Source organism: Trachinotus anak, unplaced genomic scaffold, assembly GCF_046630095.1.
Source record: "Trachinotus anak isolate AG129_WGS33_773 ecotype Australia unplaced genomic scaffold, CSIRO_AGI_Tana_v1 ptg000032l, whole genome shotgun sequence".
NCBI classification, from domain to species: Eukaryota; Metazoa; Chordata; class Actinopteri; order Carangiformes; family Carangidae; genus Trachinotus; species Trachinotus anak.
This window is the reverse complement of record NW_027273883.1, coordinates 21,781,769-21,799,254: the sequence shown is the minus strand read 5'-3', so window position 1 is coordinate 21,799,254 and position 17,486 is coordinate 21,781,769. Positions and strand designations below refer to the sequence as shown.

The 17,486-nt window shown below is 39.2% G+C and overlaps 1 protein-coding gene across 1 annotated transcript; it reads left to right on the top strand.

Moving 5' to 3' along the window:
* Positions 1-2,447: 2,447 nt before the first annotated feature.
* On the top strand, positions 2,448-16,229 carry depdc1b (DEP domain containing 1B). Its single transcript, XM_071470017.1, has 11 exons — positions 2,448-2,653; positions 4,750-5,015; positions 7,150-7,294; positions 8,001-8,128; positions 8,224-8,354; positions 8,449-8,496; positions 9,064-9,204; positions 9,339-9,505; positions 12,284-12,460; positions 14,523-14,705; positions 15,742-16,229. The coding sequence occupies exons 1-11, from the start codon at positions 2,606-2,608 to the stop codon at positions 15,904-15,906; spliced, it is 1,599 nt and encodes a 532-aa protein (XP_071326118.1). The 5' UTR covers positions 2,448-2,605; the 3' UTR covers positions 15,907-16,229.
* Positions 16,230-17,486: the final 1,257 nt, after the last annotated feature.

The following is a 17,486-nucleotide window of genomic DNA, read 5'->3' as shown; positions in this document are numbered from 1 at the left end:
GTTTCTTTGTTAACTTCGTGACTTTTCACTGAGAAGTCAAGGCCGAGATGTGAGGCGAAGAAAGGACACGTACTTATGAAATAGATTACAACCAGGTTTGAATACAGAAAATGACATTGTCACTAGCATTATCAAAGTGGGAACCTTTCAGCTTACATGTTTCCTTTAATTATGCTCATCACCTTCACAAGGCTCAGCTGTTATTTCAGGCATCTAAAAAAAAACCCTTCTCACTCAACACAAAAGATGTCTGCAGCAGTTCTCTTATGTGCCCTTATGTACCTCCAAATTTATGACTGATCTGAGTCAGAGAGGGCAGCTTCCAAAACAGCTTGTTATAGCTCGGCTATTGGTGTTTGTTGACCTTTTAGCTACTAGTGTACCCAGACTTCTGTGTTTATTGTACTTGTATATTTCAGCCTTGGCTTGATTAAACAACACCTATGCCTGTCTGTCAGTTTAAATTCCAATATACTGTAGGTAATTATGTAGTTTATAAGATAGATAGATAGATAGATAGATAGATAGATAGATAGATAGATAGATAGATATTATACACACATTATATAACCTGAGTCATTATAGACACATTGCAGCATTTTCTTATACTACAGGGAAAATGCTGTAGGAGTCATCATCACTGTAGTGCATCATAAATTTTAATAAAGCACCTTCACTGTCAGAGTTCATTTGAAGGTGCTGCTCAGCTGTCCCTCTGTAAGTCTGAAGTGTGGGTGTATAGGCAGCTCTTTCTTGACTCAACTGATCCGACACCTATCTCTGCCCCATTGCTGCAGCCCACAGAATGGAAGAAAAGAGCACTCCTATTATTGCCTTTTAGATAACAGCTGTGTGCCTCTTTGTCACCATAGACATCCTGATGCTAAATGGAAAAGCCTCAGGTGCTCAGGGTGTTTCAGCAGATGTTTTGGGGTGGCATGAAAGGTATCATGGCATATCTGCAGCTTTGATGGATAACTACCAATTTCTTTACCATCAGTTTAGGGCCATAGCATTGTCAAAATTAGACATAGGAATGTCTAACACGGTTTAGATTGTGGTAAGTGCTTTGAAAGAGCATGGGGGTCCAGTGTGTACATTAGGGTTGTGATTTGTAGACTCTCCAGCCCCGTATACATGCTCTCCCTCAGCCATTATTCCCCCTGCAGAATATTCCTTCAGTGATCTCTTTGTTGATAGTCAACTGCCCTGTCGAGAGTGAGAGCTGGGTGTCCAAGATTATTTATTTCTACAATGCAGTTAAAGTGAAAAATAAATGAATGAATACACAAATAAAAGAGTCTGGGATCATCATCTGTCCAACAGTAAACACAATATTCTTTACTTTTTATGTGTTTTAGGACGTTTTCCATGTGAGAACAAGATCCTGTTTAAAGAAATGTGTTGACAGTTATCTGAAAAACTGAAACCTGAAAAACCTCTGTGCAGCAATGAATCACTTCAATTATTAACCCCACCAATACTCCACAGAGGAGAAGAAGGTCATCTGTGCAATTATTTCCTTTTTCTTAGTCAACTGCAATTCCTTTTACATCTTCTTATCGTGATTACAGTCTATCCAGAAACCTCTAATATGGCTTCTGTTAAAATATCTTGTCACCGGCTGCTTGTCATTTGGGTATATCTTGCATTTCAAGCACTGCAATGATTTGGCTGACTCAACCTCATAATGCCCTCCACACTATACATGTAACCTTTAACAGTTAAGACTTTTCCACACATTAAGGTGAAATGTGTCCTTATCCTCAGTTTAATGGCTTGTTTGACTTGAATCAATTGAATGTTTAACTTTATAAATGTAATTTTCACTGATTTACAACTACTATAACAAAGTGTATTTAGATGCTAATTAGAGACTTTGGCATGAAGATCATGTAGATCTGCTTGATGTTTAGCATAGGAGTAGTAATACCCCAACAATCACACTACTATAGAAAAACTCAGAGGTGCACTGGTGTCTTAGAAATCTTATCTTAGAAAGATGTTTAGAATAATAGCCAATATTGACAGAGGTATGATTTCTCTAAAATAATTTGGTCATTTTGTTTCAGTTTGGATTTCAGTTGTCCTGGAAAATTGGATTTGATATGAAACAATTACCCTGAAATGACATGCCAGCTTTTAGAATTAATTCAAGTGTCTGCTAATAGGCCTATAAATAAACCATCTGTCTTGATTAAGACTGTATAAAGAGATAAAGGCAAATATAGCAGAAGTATTAAGTGAGAGCTTAGCTGCAAATTCGATACTTTAAATTAATAATGATTGTTAATACAATACATGTTAATATTATCGTTGGCAGTTGAATAGTATTGTCAGCAGAGCTCTTGGGAGAGGCTCTGATCGTGAGTATTGTGCTCCCAAGACCATTCATAAACCCTGCGTTCCTGCCGGTCACATGATCACCGCTCTGTCCAATCACGTTGTTCAAATGCTGTGACGCAGCAGATTCAAAGTTTGCAGCAACGTTTCTGCTCAGAGACTCTGGTACTGTTTTCAGCTACAGCTTAAGCTTCTGAGGAGCTTGTTAAAAGTTAAATATCTCAATGTTTTCACACGAGTGAAGCGGGTTTTCACTGTCAGAATGGAAGGAAAAGTCATCGGACCGGGTCCATACCGGGCGACGAAGCTGGTGAGTCTGTTGGTAACGGTGGCCAGGCACGGTTTAAGTGACTTTAAAGGCTTTACGTTCACTTTTAAAAGGGTAAATGTGTAAGGTTTCTTGGTAGCACCTCAAATGTACCCTAGGTTAGGCTGACATCTTCTATTAAAACATTTAGCAGGTGAAAGCGAGAACTAACTTTCAAATTTCGTTTAAGCTCGTTGAAAGTTTAACAATAGCTAACGGTCACGTTTGCCATCTTAATTACTCAGACGGAGTTAAAGCGTTTTAAATCTAGTTTTCAAGGAGGCACAGCTAGCACAAAAACTTCGACCAAAGCCACCTTTCATTAGAGAAGAAATGTGGCTCAGCCCCTGTAGTGGCTGGACTTAAATGTCCAGTGACTGTCAGAACAATGAGTGCATATGCATCTTACTTTATGTACTTTACAATAACAGCAGCTCCTTTTCAAATTTCATGTGAAACCATCATACACACCATACTGATACTGTCAGCTTTTTCCATGTGCAGCTCACTGGCTGTAACTTTGAATCTTTAACCCCTTTCATCTCTAATACATTTCTGTATATTATTCCAGAATCAAACTGAGTTAGCAAGCAATACCAAAATGCAACACATGTCCATCAGGCTGTAACTGTAAAGCCAAATCTTGAACACTAGCAGGTTAATTAACCTATCCAGTGTGATTTGAATTTGTCTTATAGGCCATTTTCACAAAAAGAAATTTGACTTGAGGAAAAGACAGACATTTCTTAAAATAGTAAAGATGGCTCTGTTCTATTTAAGTGTCCTATTAAGATGTGACAGTGAGCCACAAAACAATACCAGGATCTTAAAATTGAAGCGGCTAAATAGAATTCAGGTGTCATGAATTTTATTGTTTAGGCCTGTGTTTACCTTCTGTGACGTGTCAAAATATCTAGAGTGAAAAAGGCCAAATACTGGTGAATCAGTAAATATGAGGTACAAAGTTTGCCAGTGGTCCTGAGAAACATGATTAGCCATAGGATATTTCTGATGTTTTCTCAGTTTATTGCGCACAGTCAAGTCAAAAAGAAACAACATGGTAGATTCTCATAAGCCAGCCCTATCCCTGCTCTGACAGCTGTCAATATATGCAGTACATGTATATGCAGTATATGTATATGTCCTTTTTCTCTAAGCCCTGCTCAGCTATTGTATATTGAATTAATGCCATGTGGTATTGAATCGAGGATGACAAACATCTAGATTTTATTAAGAGTTTATTCTCAACAAAGGTTACACAATAGATAACACATGAATTGTGGTATCAAAAACCCTCAGAAAGCATTCCACCTGCTGCCCCTAAAGTGTATACACAAACATAGGCCCACTCCTGTCGTCCCAGTGGTCTGAAGGCCAGTATCTTAGCAGTGGCTTGTGTGCTCTTTTTAATCCCATCACATTTTGCTCTTTGAGATTCAGACCAGTCTGTGAGCAGTAGCTGCTTCATACAGATTGATACTCTCCTGTTGTGATGACTTTGTGTATCCTAATCCTATTTCTCTGTCTTTGCCTTTATCTGTTCTGTTATTATTCCTCCAACCTATCTGGATACTGATAATCCTCAACCCCTGTACCATCCAAAGCACTATTAGGAGATAATGTTCTGTTTGTTCTTATCCTACTTTTTTATGACTAGAATATTTAAGAGTTGTTTCAATGCAGCGTTGGTATGTTTTTAACAATACAGTTCTGCATAACTGTGTTTGTCTTGGATTTCCTATCAGGATAATATAATGTACAAATCAAAAACGTGTGTGTGTGATTTTTCACTTGTAAGAGAGACACCATAGTTGCTATACGCTGCATTTTTTATTTTTTAAATTTTTTTACTGCTGAGGGGTTTTGCCTGTTTTCACTCAGAGTATGCTGCTGTTTTTGACCATAACTACAAAAATGTCCTACTCAGCCATCATAACATTGAAAACAGGAACTAATATTTGTGTGCCATATTTAATTACACTAGGATGATTGCAACAATCATAAATATTCTAGTTTACATGCCTTTGGAAATGCCTGTATCTGATCTTTGTTTACATTCTACAGCATTTCTAACTCTTGAATTTCTCCCTGTCACACAGTGGAATGAAACCATTAAACTCTTCCGTGGAGGCATGCCGCTGAGAAGGCACTGGGCAAACTTCCGCTACTATGATTGCAGTTTCACTGGATCTGAGGCTGTGGATTACCTCCATGAGCTACTAAGGCACAACTATAACTTTGGGCCTGAGGTGACTCGCTATCAGACTCTGCAGCTGCTTAGGAAGTTCCTCAAGGCCCATGTCATTGAAGATATCAAAGGACGCCATGGGACAGAGGACTTTGAAGACAACAGCCATCTGTACAGGTACCCCTTTGTCAACCTGCAGTTATTCTTGTAGATAGAGTCTGCGAGGGGCAATTTGGTTTGCAGCAGTAGTGAACACAACCAGTACACATCATGAATAAAATCATACAATAAATAGAAATATAAAAACAAAACATATAGTGAAAACATATAGCACATTCATCATAATAAATTACAGCAAATATGAAACACCAAGAGTCCATTAATATTTGTTTTGTTAATTTGCAGTGACAATTAGGCCAACAGCCTGTTTATAAAACTGCTGATGGGACAAATGACCTCAAATATCTGTTTGATACTTATTCGATACTTCTTCTTCCTGATGGCAGGAGTCGAAACTCTGCATGGAGAGGGTGATGGGGGGGTCTCCCAAAATGACCTTTGCCCACTGAGTGGCTCTGACTTGGTTAGGTAAACATAGGTAAACATGGCTGAGTTCATTCAAGTTAGCACCAGTGATCTTTTGGCAAAGTTTAAAAATATTTCCCAGCCTGTTTTTGTGAACCATACTGAGGTTCCCAAACCAACAGATCACTGCAAAAGTTAAAACTGACTCGATTAAGGAGGAGTACAACATTTTTAAGAGTGATCTGTCTACATGAAAACCCCTCAACCTTCTCAAGAACAGTCTCTGATTAGCCTTTTTGCAAATGAAGTCAGTGATGGCCTCAAAAGTCAGTTTATTATCCAGAATGGTGCCCAGGTACATATATTGGCTCACTTGCTACAGCAATTCCATTAATAAAAGACTGTGCAGCGGTAGGCAGGTTTCTGTGGAAATCAATAAGCATCATTGCACCATTTAAGGAAATTGTGCAAAACTGGACCGTGGCCTCCCTCATGGTCCTGCAATCACTGAACCAGTGTCAGGTACTTTAGAAAGCCTTTGAGCTAGAATATGGGGCTGCATGCAGTTAAAAGCTGATGAGAAATCAACAAAACATAAGTGTACATGTGTCCTCATGCCCTCTAGGTGCCGAACAACCAGATTCAGCAATGTCACTCTGGCATCCGCCATGCTCTTCTTTGTTTGATATGCAAATTGGACTGGGTCACTTATGCTCTGTGTCGTAGTCACTAAGCTTCTCTTCTCATTCAAAACCTTTCATAACTAATGAGGTCAGCGCCACAGGATAATCACATAGCACTTTTGGTGATGGAACCTTGGACTGATTGGAACTGGTTGTTTCTATAACATCAGAACTTTATTCTGTGATAAAGAGAGCTGGAAAAGAAATGTAAAGATGCCACTCAAAAACAGCACAATTTTTTAACAGTCGACCACTATTGCAATTAGACCTGTGACATTTCCTCATATCTGTCTGTTCAAGGGTTCTCCAGACATCAATTTCATCAATCTGAATCTGACTATCCTCTGAAACGACACTAAATTTGGCCAGTTCATCAGTAAAATCATGTGACTCAAATCTCACATAGCCAAGATGGAGTCAGACTTATCAGGGTTAAACAACCCTTTTTTCTTGTCCTGAATTCCCACCATAGATTTAATTCCCTTCCAAACACAGTGAGATTTACCACTCTTAAGTTCATGCTTAACTTTGTTTTTAAACCACATTTTAGCCAGTTTAATTTCCTTTTTCACCAACTTTTGAGCATCTCTTTGTTGCTGAGTGTCCCCCCGGGAAAAAGCTATCTTTTTCTGATTGAGGGTATTCTCAAGGGATTTACTAACCCAGGGTTTATCGTTTGGATACAATGTAATTGTTTTCCTCGGGATAATCATTTGTTCATAGATGGCAATGTAGCTTCACATGGTGGAAGTCAGTTCATCTAGATCAGTACAAGAGTTTTTAAAAACATCCATAGTACTATGGAAACAGCCGATCGGTTCACAAATGCCATCCTCTGTCTACACAGCAATCTCTTTGCATTCCACTTTCCTTTTTTTTAAGGGCTGGTTGATAGACCAGGGCTAGAAAGACCCAGTTATGGTCAGAGGAGCCAAGTGGTGCCATTGCATAAGATTTGTATGCACCCTTTATGGTGCAATAGCACCGTCGGCCTTGTATATGGTGTTTGTCACTTGAAAAACTGTATGGAATTATTGCTACATCTTCAGTAAGCCCTTTTCCCCCTTTGACTTAGCTCAGTGTTCTTTGTTTGTCTCTTCCAGGTTCCCCACACAGTCTCCTCTGAAGTCTTTTCCAACAAGACCTCTGTTGAGAGACAGCTGTGACCTGCCCAGACTCATCCGCTGGGATGACTACGAAGAATTGCCCCAGCAGGAAAACGTTGCACCCCTGAAGTCTGCTGTCATGGTGAGCAAGAGACAAAGATGTTTCAGCTCCTCCTGTGTTGCACAGACTCATACTGTACTTGAAGTGTGTGTGAATATGTACGTTTATTTTAAAGCAAATGGCAAGATGAGCTAATTTTAAGTATCTCTGCTGTTTCACTTTCTAATTTAAACTGTCATTTACATTATCCTTTACTCAGTTACAGTGAAAAGTTAAAAGAAATGTTCAGTGTAAATCGCATCCCTCAGAATTTACAGTTTTTGGTCAGATTGCTACTCTAGGCTACATTCACAGTAATACACATTAAAAAATAAATAAATAAATAAAAAGCATCACCTTTGCTATATTTACAGTACCAGTCATTCACTTGAATCGGAAGGTGTGTCCAAACCTTTGACTGGTACTGTATGCCTGGTGTTCACATTACACCAGTTTTCAAGCCCCTAAAAGTGGAACTTTTTTGAAACACTGCTGGCCCCATTTTAGTTTGAAAACTCCAGGGTCGCGTTTTAATTCAGATGGGCAGAAATCGAGACATTTGGAAACGATGGCACAGAAACCGACATTTGCTTCCTGATTGTGTCTTATAAGTCACAAAGTATCCTTCCTGATTTTTTTCATATTTACTGCTTTAACGTTTTATTTGATTACATTACAAGGTTGTTTTATTTGATTATTACACTGAACAGTTTAAAAGGAACCTTTTCTGTCATTCCTTTTTGATCAGACTTCAGATTTGTGGAATAAAAGGCACAGTGTAGCTATTGGAGATGTGCATGAATGCAAGCTCATACGCAGGAAGGAGATTACTCCAAAACAAGTGGACCACATCTGGAAGTCAATGACAATTGCACAGTATGTAACTCTTTTCCATTACCAAGGGAACAAATCCACTGTTCATGCTGTTAGTAGTTTTTTCTAGCTATTTGATGCCAACTCTGTTGTTTTAGTTTACAGAGAGTGCTGGGCCTAAAGTCTTTGGATGGAGTGTTAAACACCACACATGTGAACGGCAAGCACATTGTTCACAATGTGTTCAGTGTTAACAAGGCAGGCATAGTCGTATTGGAGAATAAAGCTGGTAAGATTGATTCAAAACTGGAAAAACAATTGTTTTTTTCTGCAACTTACTGCAACTTACAATAGTACTCACCTATTTCTTTTTGCATATCCAGAGGACATGCCCTATTGGGTGGTATCAGCAATGAAATGCCTCGCCAACTGTAAGTATAAATTTTTTACTGACCATCTTTAATCATCATCTGTTTTGGGGATTGTGACTACAGCAGATACAAATACCTAGAGGTCATAAGTAAAACTTCTGAAATGACAAAATCTAGTCTGTTCAATACCCCCACCTCCTCTCCCCATAAAGAAGGCGGGGCCATAGTTTGCAATTGGTTGATATTTCACTCTAGGACAAACTCCATAAATGTAAAACCTACGGTATCCTTGTATTTATGTCATTGAATCAGTTTATTGACCATCAGTAAAATGATTGGCAACTATTCTGAAAAGTGAATTTTAGAGCAAAATTTCAAACATTACAGGGTTTTAGCTTGTAATTTTTTGGATTTGTTTCTGTCCTTAGTTTTATCAGTTAGTAAAGTTAATATTTTTGGGTTGTGGACTGTTGTGGACAAAGTAGACAAGTGAATGATATCACCTTGGGCTTTAGGAAACTGTAATTGACATTTTCACCCTTTTCTGGCATTTTATTAATTATTCAAGAAAATTACCAGCAGATTACCAGCAGCACTAAGGAGAACTGTTTTTATTGTCCTTCTCAGGGCCTAATGGCAATGAAACCAAACAGCCAGTGTACCCGGGTTTCGAGAGAGATGTACTGAGAACAGTAGGAGATTATTTTCAGAGGCTCAAAGAACCACTCCTGACTTTCCATCTATATGAAGTCTTTGTCAACATACTCAGTGAGTACCTCACCCTGTGGATCTTCTACTAATATTTGTTTACTGCTCCAGATGAACATTTGCTGGTGTTCATTTTGTCTAGGCTTCATGTTTGCCCTCAGGAGCAAGACTCTCCTCTCTTCATATCTCTGCAGGTCTGTTGCAGGAGGAGGAGGTAGCCACTGAGGCTCTTCGGGCCAGCTGTCTCTTACTGCCACCGCCCAACCGCAGACGCCTGCAGCTTTTGCTGCGTCTCATGGCGCGGGTCTGCCAGAATCCCCACCTGCCTCCACTCAATGACACCATTGCAACCCGCACACTGGTACAAAAACTTATTTACTACGTATCTTTGTACTACTTTGTACTACTACTACTACTACTACTACTACTACTACCACTACTACTCTTTTGAGCAGACAATATTATGCAAACATGATAGTGCTGCAATTAATACTACTTTTATAAAGCTGAGATACAGCATTAATTGTGTATAAGGTATTCAGGCCATTGTTTGTTAATGCTTGTATTATTGATTATGTAATGTAAATGGTTCTCTAACAGTCTTCAGGGAAGGACAAGAAAAAAAACATTCAGGCCTTGGGGCACATAGATGCTGTGGGTAACATTGTACAAAATCCTTACTATCTATTACGTAGGATTAGAGGGATGCTTGCAAGGCTCGAGATTAACGACGTCCCGTTGTCCCAGGGACGGTAGAAAATTTGTGGACTACAGTGAACTTTTGCTGACTCAACTTACATGTATAACAAAGTTGGAAAAAACAAGAGTTGCTGAAAAGCTCAGTGAAAAGAGTTAAAATCCAGATTAATCCAGATGCTTCAAATAGTTATTCATCTATCAGCAGTAACTCTGTAGACAATAGGGTTCAGCTCCCAGTGAGTCCAGGTTTACCCAATAAACAGTAGGCAGAAGGCAACACGAATGTAGTATGAGTTTATTTGTAATGTTGTATAGCTTTGGTCTCTACCCTTGTTTCATCAGAAATTCTAATAAGCCAATTCAAGTCCTCAGACTCTGTGTGACCAGCTCAGATCTACTGAATCTTATAAAAGAAAGATCCAATGAAGGAAGAAAACTTCTAATATTCTAACATGTTATTAACATTAAATTTACTGCTGTACTGAACTGTCAAGTCTGAACTCTTATCTGTCACTCTCTATAGCTATAAACTTATACAGAGTAAAGTGAAAACGGAAACTAAAGTTTAATGTGCTAGTTGTTCTATTTCAAGTATTGACACAGACTGTATGAGATGGTGTCTCCATATGGCTTCTGGTAGGCTAGTCCAAGTCAAAAGTCTGGGGCCAATTTTTATTCCCAGAGAGGACAGTCCTCTCTCTCAAAAAATAAATGTGTGGTATATCGGGTAGTCTGAATTTGTGCATATGATTAGACATAGCAAGAAACAACAATATACTTCTATGATGTGACTTTTATAAACCCAGCTGTATTTGGAAACAAGCCCTACAGTATGTCAACAACAACTGCATCACACTTATTCCTACATAATATTATTTATACAAATGTGTTCTTTAAAGTTAACAATTGTCAGTGCCGTCATCTTTAATGAACCGAGGTACCGCTGTTCTGATGTTGACTAACTTAAAGACGCTTTTTGCTATTGCTACATAGCCAACATTAGCATTAACAGCTGGTTACCAGTTTAGAAGTAGTTCTGTATCAAACTTCATTACTTTCAAGGAGCTGTCACCAGTGGTGGAAAGCAATGCCAAAATTAACTCTTGTTTTGCTTCTGATTCCATCACTTCTTTTCTTCTACTGAGGTTAGCATGCTAACCGGCTAGCCCTGGCCCAGCTCAACACTTTCTGATAGCGAGACACTGTCGTGTCCACAACCTCCTCCTGGCAAGAAACCATGCCAGGGAGCAGAGAAAACTTACATATAGTACCTTTAAGGATAGGTTGTTTGATGTACGTGTATGAGCAGAAGGAAAAGATACTTAACAGCTGCTCTGTGAGGAAAAGGTTGCCATGATTATTGGTGATTATTATTTTTTCTCTTTGGTTACTTGTTTTTCTCCTCTTTGCCCTTCTCAACACATTTGGTATGCTACAGATGAAGTGAGCATTATTCATGAAAATCAAGTACCATGTATTCAGGGACACACTTCACGTTCACTACAAACCTTCCAGTCACAACAGTTCCACACTCGCACCACTCTCTCCACAGAATCACGATACACTAGAAAAAGCTATCCACTGAATACTATAGGGCATACTCCTCCAGGGGAACCAGGGTACTTTATAAGACTCATTTCACTACATAAACAGACGATGCTACAAGTCACCGAAAATCCAAAGAAAAAGGGAAAACTTTGAAAGTTAACTGATGACTAAAAACTGTGACATCAGAAGGAAAAGACCAGGAAAATATATTTTGTGTTTTCTGCCCCAGTGTGTTACACACATCAAGGGAAGTTGGTCTTCATGGCCATCCTGCACTGTAGTCCAACAAAACCTGAATATTATGTATGAGCACAGAGGTTCTTTCTTGAACTTGGGAACAGATACAATGGGCTAAAAAAAGTTTTAGACCACTTTGCAATTTATTTTAATGGGAAAACTCAAGGTTCACTTACTTAGCTATGCCCGTCACTTGTTATCATGTGACCCAAGTCCTGAACTTGGGTCATACAATGACACAAGTTGCTTTCACTGAGGAAGGCTGTGGATTTGAGAATAGCTACAGTAATTAAGTTAATCTTGAGTTGAGAATTTGTATCACTGAATATTATCCCCTTAAGCTTTACAAAAAAAGCATTTGATGCGGCTCTGTTATAGAACAGACGTATCTAATCTATTTCATTGGCTCAGACTATATTAAATATTCATTTTGCCATCAGGGTCAAAACAATCCCGGAATCTAATACTGTCCATACAAAATTTTAAGTTTCACAAAGGTGGTGTTTGGTGCAGGGCTGTAGCTTTGAATTTTTTTGACAGATGCTTATCATATTGTGTACACCCTCAATATCAGTGTAATATAAGGAGTATAATTGATGCATAATGTAGTTGGAAGTTGGTTTTTTATCCATGTCTTGGTGTGATTTCTTTCTAGATGGTGCAGATGTTCTCTCACTGCGTTCTGGGTTCAGGAGATGAGATGGACTTGGACGAGCTGCTGGCCACCAAACTGGTGACCTTCATGATGGAGCACCACAGCACCATCTTCCAAGTGCCCTCCAAGCTGCGTTGCCAGGTTGATGAGCACCTGTCCCATCTCAAAAGAGTTCAGGTCAGTACACTTTCTTCAGTTGCAGTCTGTTAACAAATTAAACAGGCTCCTGCTGCTCTTTGCATCACATGCAGCCCTTTTCTTTGGCATCTGTTTCCTCCCACAATCCATGTGTACCAGGCCATATCTATCTATTTATTTTCAGTAGTGATGAAAATATGCCAGATTGGTTCCATCATCTTGCCAAACGCTAAGTGTGGAAAAGTGGTACAGTCACTGATATAGTTAGATATTAGTTAAAGTCACATAAAATTCAGAAATAACATACATTTCTACATTAATTTGAGTGGAGTTGTCTCAGTAGCTTGAGGCTCTAAATGTCCTGTCACTGTGTTTAGTTGTGGGTTTAGTGTTATTACCCCTTGGGGTTTGCTTCTGTGATAAAGTGAGATCTGTGGTAGAGAGCTGCAACAGGAATGAAGGTGAGAGCAGCTGGTCAGCAGCATCATTGTGGGTTAATCTTTGGATGAAATTAAATTTACTAAATGAAAAGATGAGAGGCTCTAGTCATTGAGGCACACATTTTTGTATAAACATCAATAATATTAACTGAAAATCCAAATCTGTTGTTCAGCAACAATACTATCAGCGTTGCACTGAAGGCTGATGTTCCAGGATCTGTTTTGTATCTGTTGCTATTGGAAACAAAACAAATGACAAAGACAGCGACAAGGTCAAGATTTGTATCCATTTTTAGTTCCCACTGCTTTAAGGTGAACCTGTTTTTTTTACTATCACCCTGAAGCATTTTTTCCGGGCAGGTGGCTTGTTTTCCCTCCAGCATGAGGTATTTAGATTCTCAACAGAAAACGTTAATCTGTGGGCAAACAGTCACTCCTGTGACGTTTCAGCATCTGGGGCGCTATATACAAAAGGATCTTATCTAACTAAGAGTATCCACTTCAGAGCTCTTCAAAAAGCCAACAAGAGCAACTTTTAGTAAGAAACAAAGACATTTACTAATCATCTTCAATATACTGCAGGGTGATACAGGTTGTAGAATGGTAAGTAGATTTCATTAAAAATATTTTTTTTAACTGTCACAGATTTCATACAGGAGACAGTATAAAATATTGACTCGTCAGCTATATCTTTTATGGCATCAGATACATCAGCATGTGATATTTTTTCAAACTGACAAAATAAATTCTTAGTAAATGTCTGCCATCAAAATATGTTTTCAAAAGTCACTATTGTTCTGTTATTACAAAACACTGACCTAATGAGGCACATTACCTGCACACATTACTACCTGACAGTAGGTGTTACCGTTAGTATAACCTACTTTTAGTGCTGAAAGACTTTGTGAATTACTCTAAGACCAAGAACTCGGGAGTTTTAGTTAGGATTGACTTGTCCCTTATTTCTTGTCTTACTTGTTTCTCTCAACTTAGCCAATGAGGAGCTAGTTTTAGCCTTAGGATATTTAGTGAATTTGGCCCCAGAACCTTTACAAAGACTGACCTATTGACACAGACTTATCTGGAGCTTTGTGCCTGTCCTATTGGCTGCTTCCATGGAGTGATAGAGAGTGGTTCTGAGGGCATTCATTGTATTCCTCTGCACAGTTGCTTCATATTGATGTGTGCATGTATTTAGTTATCAAACAATGTTGAATGTTGAACACAGACTGTATTGACAGTCTGTGTTCAACATTGTTTGGTCTACAAATGAAGGCCTGATTGATTTTTATCTTTGAGTCCAACAGTGGGATGTGTAAGCTTGCACATCCCACGCTGTGAATGTGAAAATATGCTTTTATCTTAATTTAATGCTTTAAATGGGATTTCAAAACTATGACCACCCTGGCACACTAAACACATTATTCATATTTACTTGCCATATTAATTATTCTCATTAAACTATTCTAGGGAGCACGTAGGCATAACTAGCCACCCACAGTGAACACTGTTACAATTGTAAATGTAAAAATGTACCACTATTTTCAGTTTTCCCTCATTTACAATCAGACAGATGGTTGGAAATTTTGAATCCATTAATTTTAACAGAATTATTAACTATTTTTGTGTGTGTGTCTGTGTGTGTCTTCGTCTTCCACTAGATTAAATATGCAGGATCAGATACAGACTTCAGTTCATCTCCAGCTTTTTGTAAACAGATCAGTAGGGTGGAGTCTGAGGAGCAGAAGGTGATAGGCACTCAGACCCCTCTGCAGGAGCTGTTGGAGGGCTTGATTGCAGACAAAGAACTTCCTGCCAAGGATAAAAGAAAAAGGCTTAAACAGGTATGCCAACACTATTTGAAAAAGGATACTTAGAAAAATCAAAATGGAGACTTCATTAAATGTAGATCAATAAGAGGTGTCTGTTTAAAGTCATCAAATGAAACTACTTTCAAGCAATAAGCTGTAAGCATTTAATTTATATGTTTGCCTAATGAGACTTAATTCTTTATTTAAAGCAGTGCCTCCTAATCCTGTTGTTTGTGGACTTTTATGAAGCCTCACAAGATTAGCTACATAATTAAGTTTAACCAGAATGAGAGCTGTGTTTTTGTTTTTTTTTTTCGGCTGGACCACAACAGCAGGGGCAGCCCCATAAACATAAATGTCTGTTGCTGACTGACTGAGTTAAGAAGTAACAGCATTGATTGCCTGGCCAACTATTAGTGTTTTCCCAATGGCCAATGCCCTTTCAAAATATTTTGGTGCAAACCTTCTATTATGTCATCCGGTGGGCATTTACAGGCAATGTCGCAAATTAGCATCTTTGTCGCTACATTTACTGACTATTCAGGCCCCTTTAGCGACAAATGTAGGAACTTTTTAGACAAACCTTGGCTGCTTTCCATAAGAGAGTCGCCAGTATTGCCCTGTGAGCACGATGTAGGGCTTTCCCTTCGCAGGCACACATCACTGTGCCTCTCATTGAATTAAATGCACAGCTGCTGACAGACAAGAATGAGCTTCTAACTTTCTCTCTGCGTGATAAATATTAAAACAAATAAAGAGCTGACACCGACTGACACTTGGCAGAATGAAAATATAAAGTGATGACATCATGAATATTCTAATTAGCACATTACGCCATCTGCCGACATTTAGTGACTTTTCCAGCTGTTTTTAGCTACTTTCCATTGAAAGTAGTCCTAACTGTCCTCAGTTTCGAGCATTTTGGTCATACATGGTGCAGCCATATACAAAGTTTTGACTCAGTCCATAGCCAAAGTTGTTTTATTTGTAGGGTTTTTGAGATGTCATTGTTCTATGTCTTTCATGTACATATACTGCACAGTAAAGATGCATAAACCTCCCTTTTCAGTTCCAGAGGTCTTACCCAGAAGTCTACCATAATCGATTTCCCACCGAAGAAAGCAAAGCTGCTGTCATACCTGAGAAAACCCCTCGACTGAAACCTCATCTCATGTTCTTCAACCTCAAGAAACCCTTACAGCCTTTTCAGAGGAGCTGGAGCTTTAGGGCCTGATCTGACACCACTGACATATACAGTGGAGGAAATAATTATTTGATCCCTCGCTGATTTTGTAAGTTTGCCCACTGACAAAGAAACAAACGGTCTATAATTTTAATGGTAGGTTTATTCAAATAGTGAGAGATAGAATATCAAAAAAAAATCCAGGAAATCACTTTAAATAAAAGACATAAACAGACTTGCATTTTATTGGGTGAAATAAGTATTTGATCTCCTGGCAAAACATGGCTTAGTACTTGGTGGCAAAACCCTTGTTGGCAAGCACAGAGGTCAGATGTTTTTTGTAGTTAATTACCAGGTTTGTGCACATAACAGGAGGAATCTCGGTCCACTCCTCTTTGCAAATCATCTCCAAGTCCTTAAGGTTTCGAGGCTGTCGCTTCGCAACTCGAAGCTTCAGCTCCCTCCACAGATTTTCTATGGGATTAAGGTCCGGAGACTGTCTAGGCCACTCCATTACCTTAATATGCTTCTTTTTGAGCCACTCCTTTGTTGCCTTCGCCGTATGTTTTGGGCCATTGTCGTGCTGGAAGACCCATCCACGACCCATTTTCAGTGCCCTGGCGGAGGGAAGAAGGTTGTCACTCAGGATTTTATGGTACATGGCCCCGTCCATCTTTCCATCAATGCAGTGAAGTCGTCCTGTCCCCTTAGAAGAGAAACACCCCCAAAACATAATGTTTCCACCTCCATGCTTGACGGTGGGGACGTTCTTGGGGTCATAGTCAGTATTTTTCTTCCTCCAAACACGGTGAGTCGAGTTGATGCCAAAGAGCTCGATTTTGGTTTCATCTGACCACAGCACTTTCTCCAAAGACTTCTCTGAATCATTCAGGTGATCATTGGCAAACTTCAGATGGGCTCTACATGTGCCTTCTTGAGCAGGGGGACCCTGCGGGCACTGTAGGATTTTAATCCATTGCGGCGTAGTGTGTTACCAATGGTTTTCTTGGTGACTGTGGTCCCAGCTGCCTTGAGATCATTAGCAAGCTCCTCCCCTGTAGTTCTTGGCTGATTTCTCACCTTCCTCATGATCAGTGATACGCCACGAGGTGAGATCTTGCGTGGAGCCCCAGAACAAGGTCGATTGATGGTCATTTTGTGTTTCTTCCATTTTTGAATAATTGCACCAACAGTTGTCTCTTTCTCACCCAGCTTCTTGCCTATGGTCTTGTAGCCCAATCCAGCCTTGTGCAGGTCTACAATCTTGTCCCTGATGTCCTTAGACAGCTCTTTGGTCTTGCCCATGGTGGAGAGGTTGGAGTCTGATTGATTGCATGGACAGGTGTCTTTTATACAGGTGACTGACTGACACAGGTGTCTTTGCTGCAGGTAACAAGTTTTTTTCGGTGTGTCTAAGGAGTAGGAGTATTTAACCAGTCTGTGGGAGCCAGAATTGTTAATGGTTGGCAAGGGATCAAATACTTACTTCACTCAATGAAATGCAAATCAATTTATATATTTTATATAATGTGGTTTCTGAATTTTCTTTGATATTCTGTCTCTCGTGGGAAAAAAAGGAACCTACTTTTAAAATTATAGACTGTTCGCTTCTATGTCAGTGGGCAAACTGA

What these genes read in the sequence shown, in the direction of transcription:
- depdc1b (XM_071470017.1), top strand. Translation starts at nt 2,606, where the DNA reads ATGGAAGGAAAAGTCATCGGACCGGGTCCATACCGGGCGACGAAGCTG. An exon ending in CATACCGGGCGACGAAGCTG is followed by an intron (nt 2,654 to 4,749) that starts GTGAGTCTGTTG and finishes CCTGTCACACAG; the next exon opens with TGGAATGAAACCATTAAACT. An exon ending in AATGAAATGCCTCGCCAACT is followed by an intron (nt 8,497 to 9,063) that starts GTAAGTATAAAT and finishes TGTCCTTCTCAG; the next exon opens with GGCCTAATGGCAATGAAACC.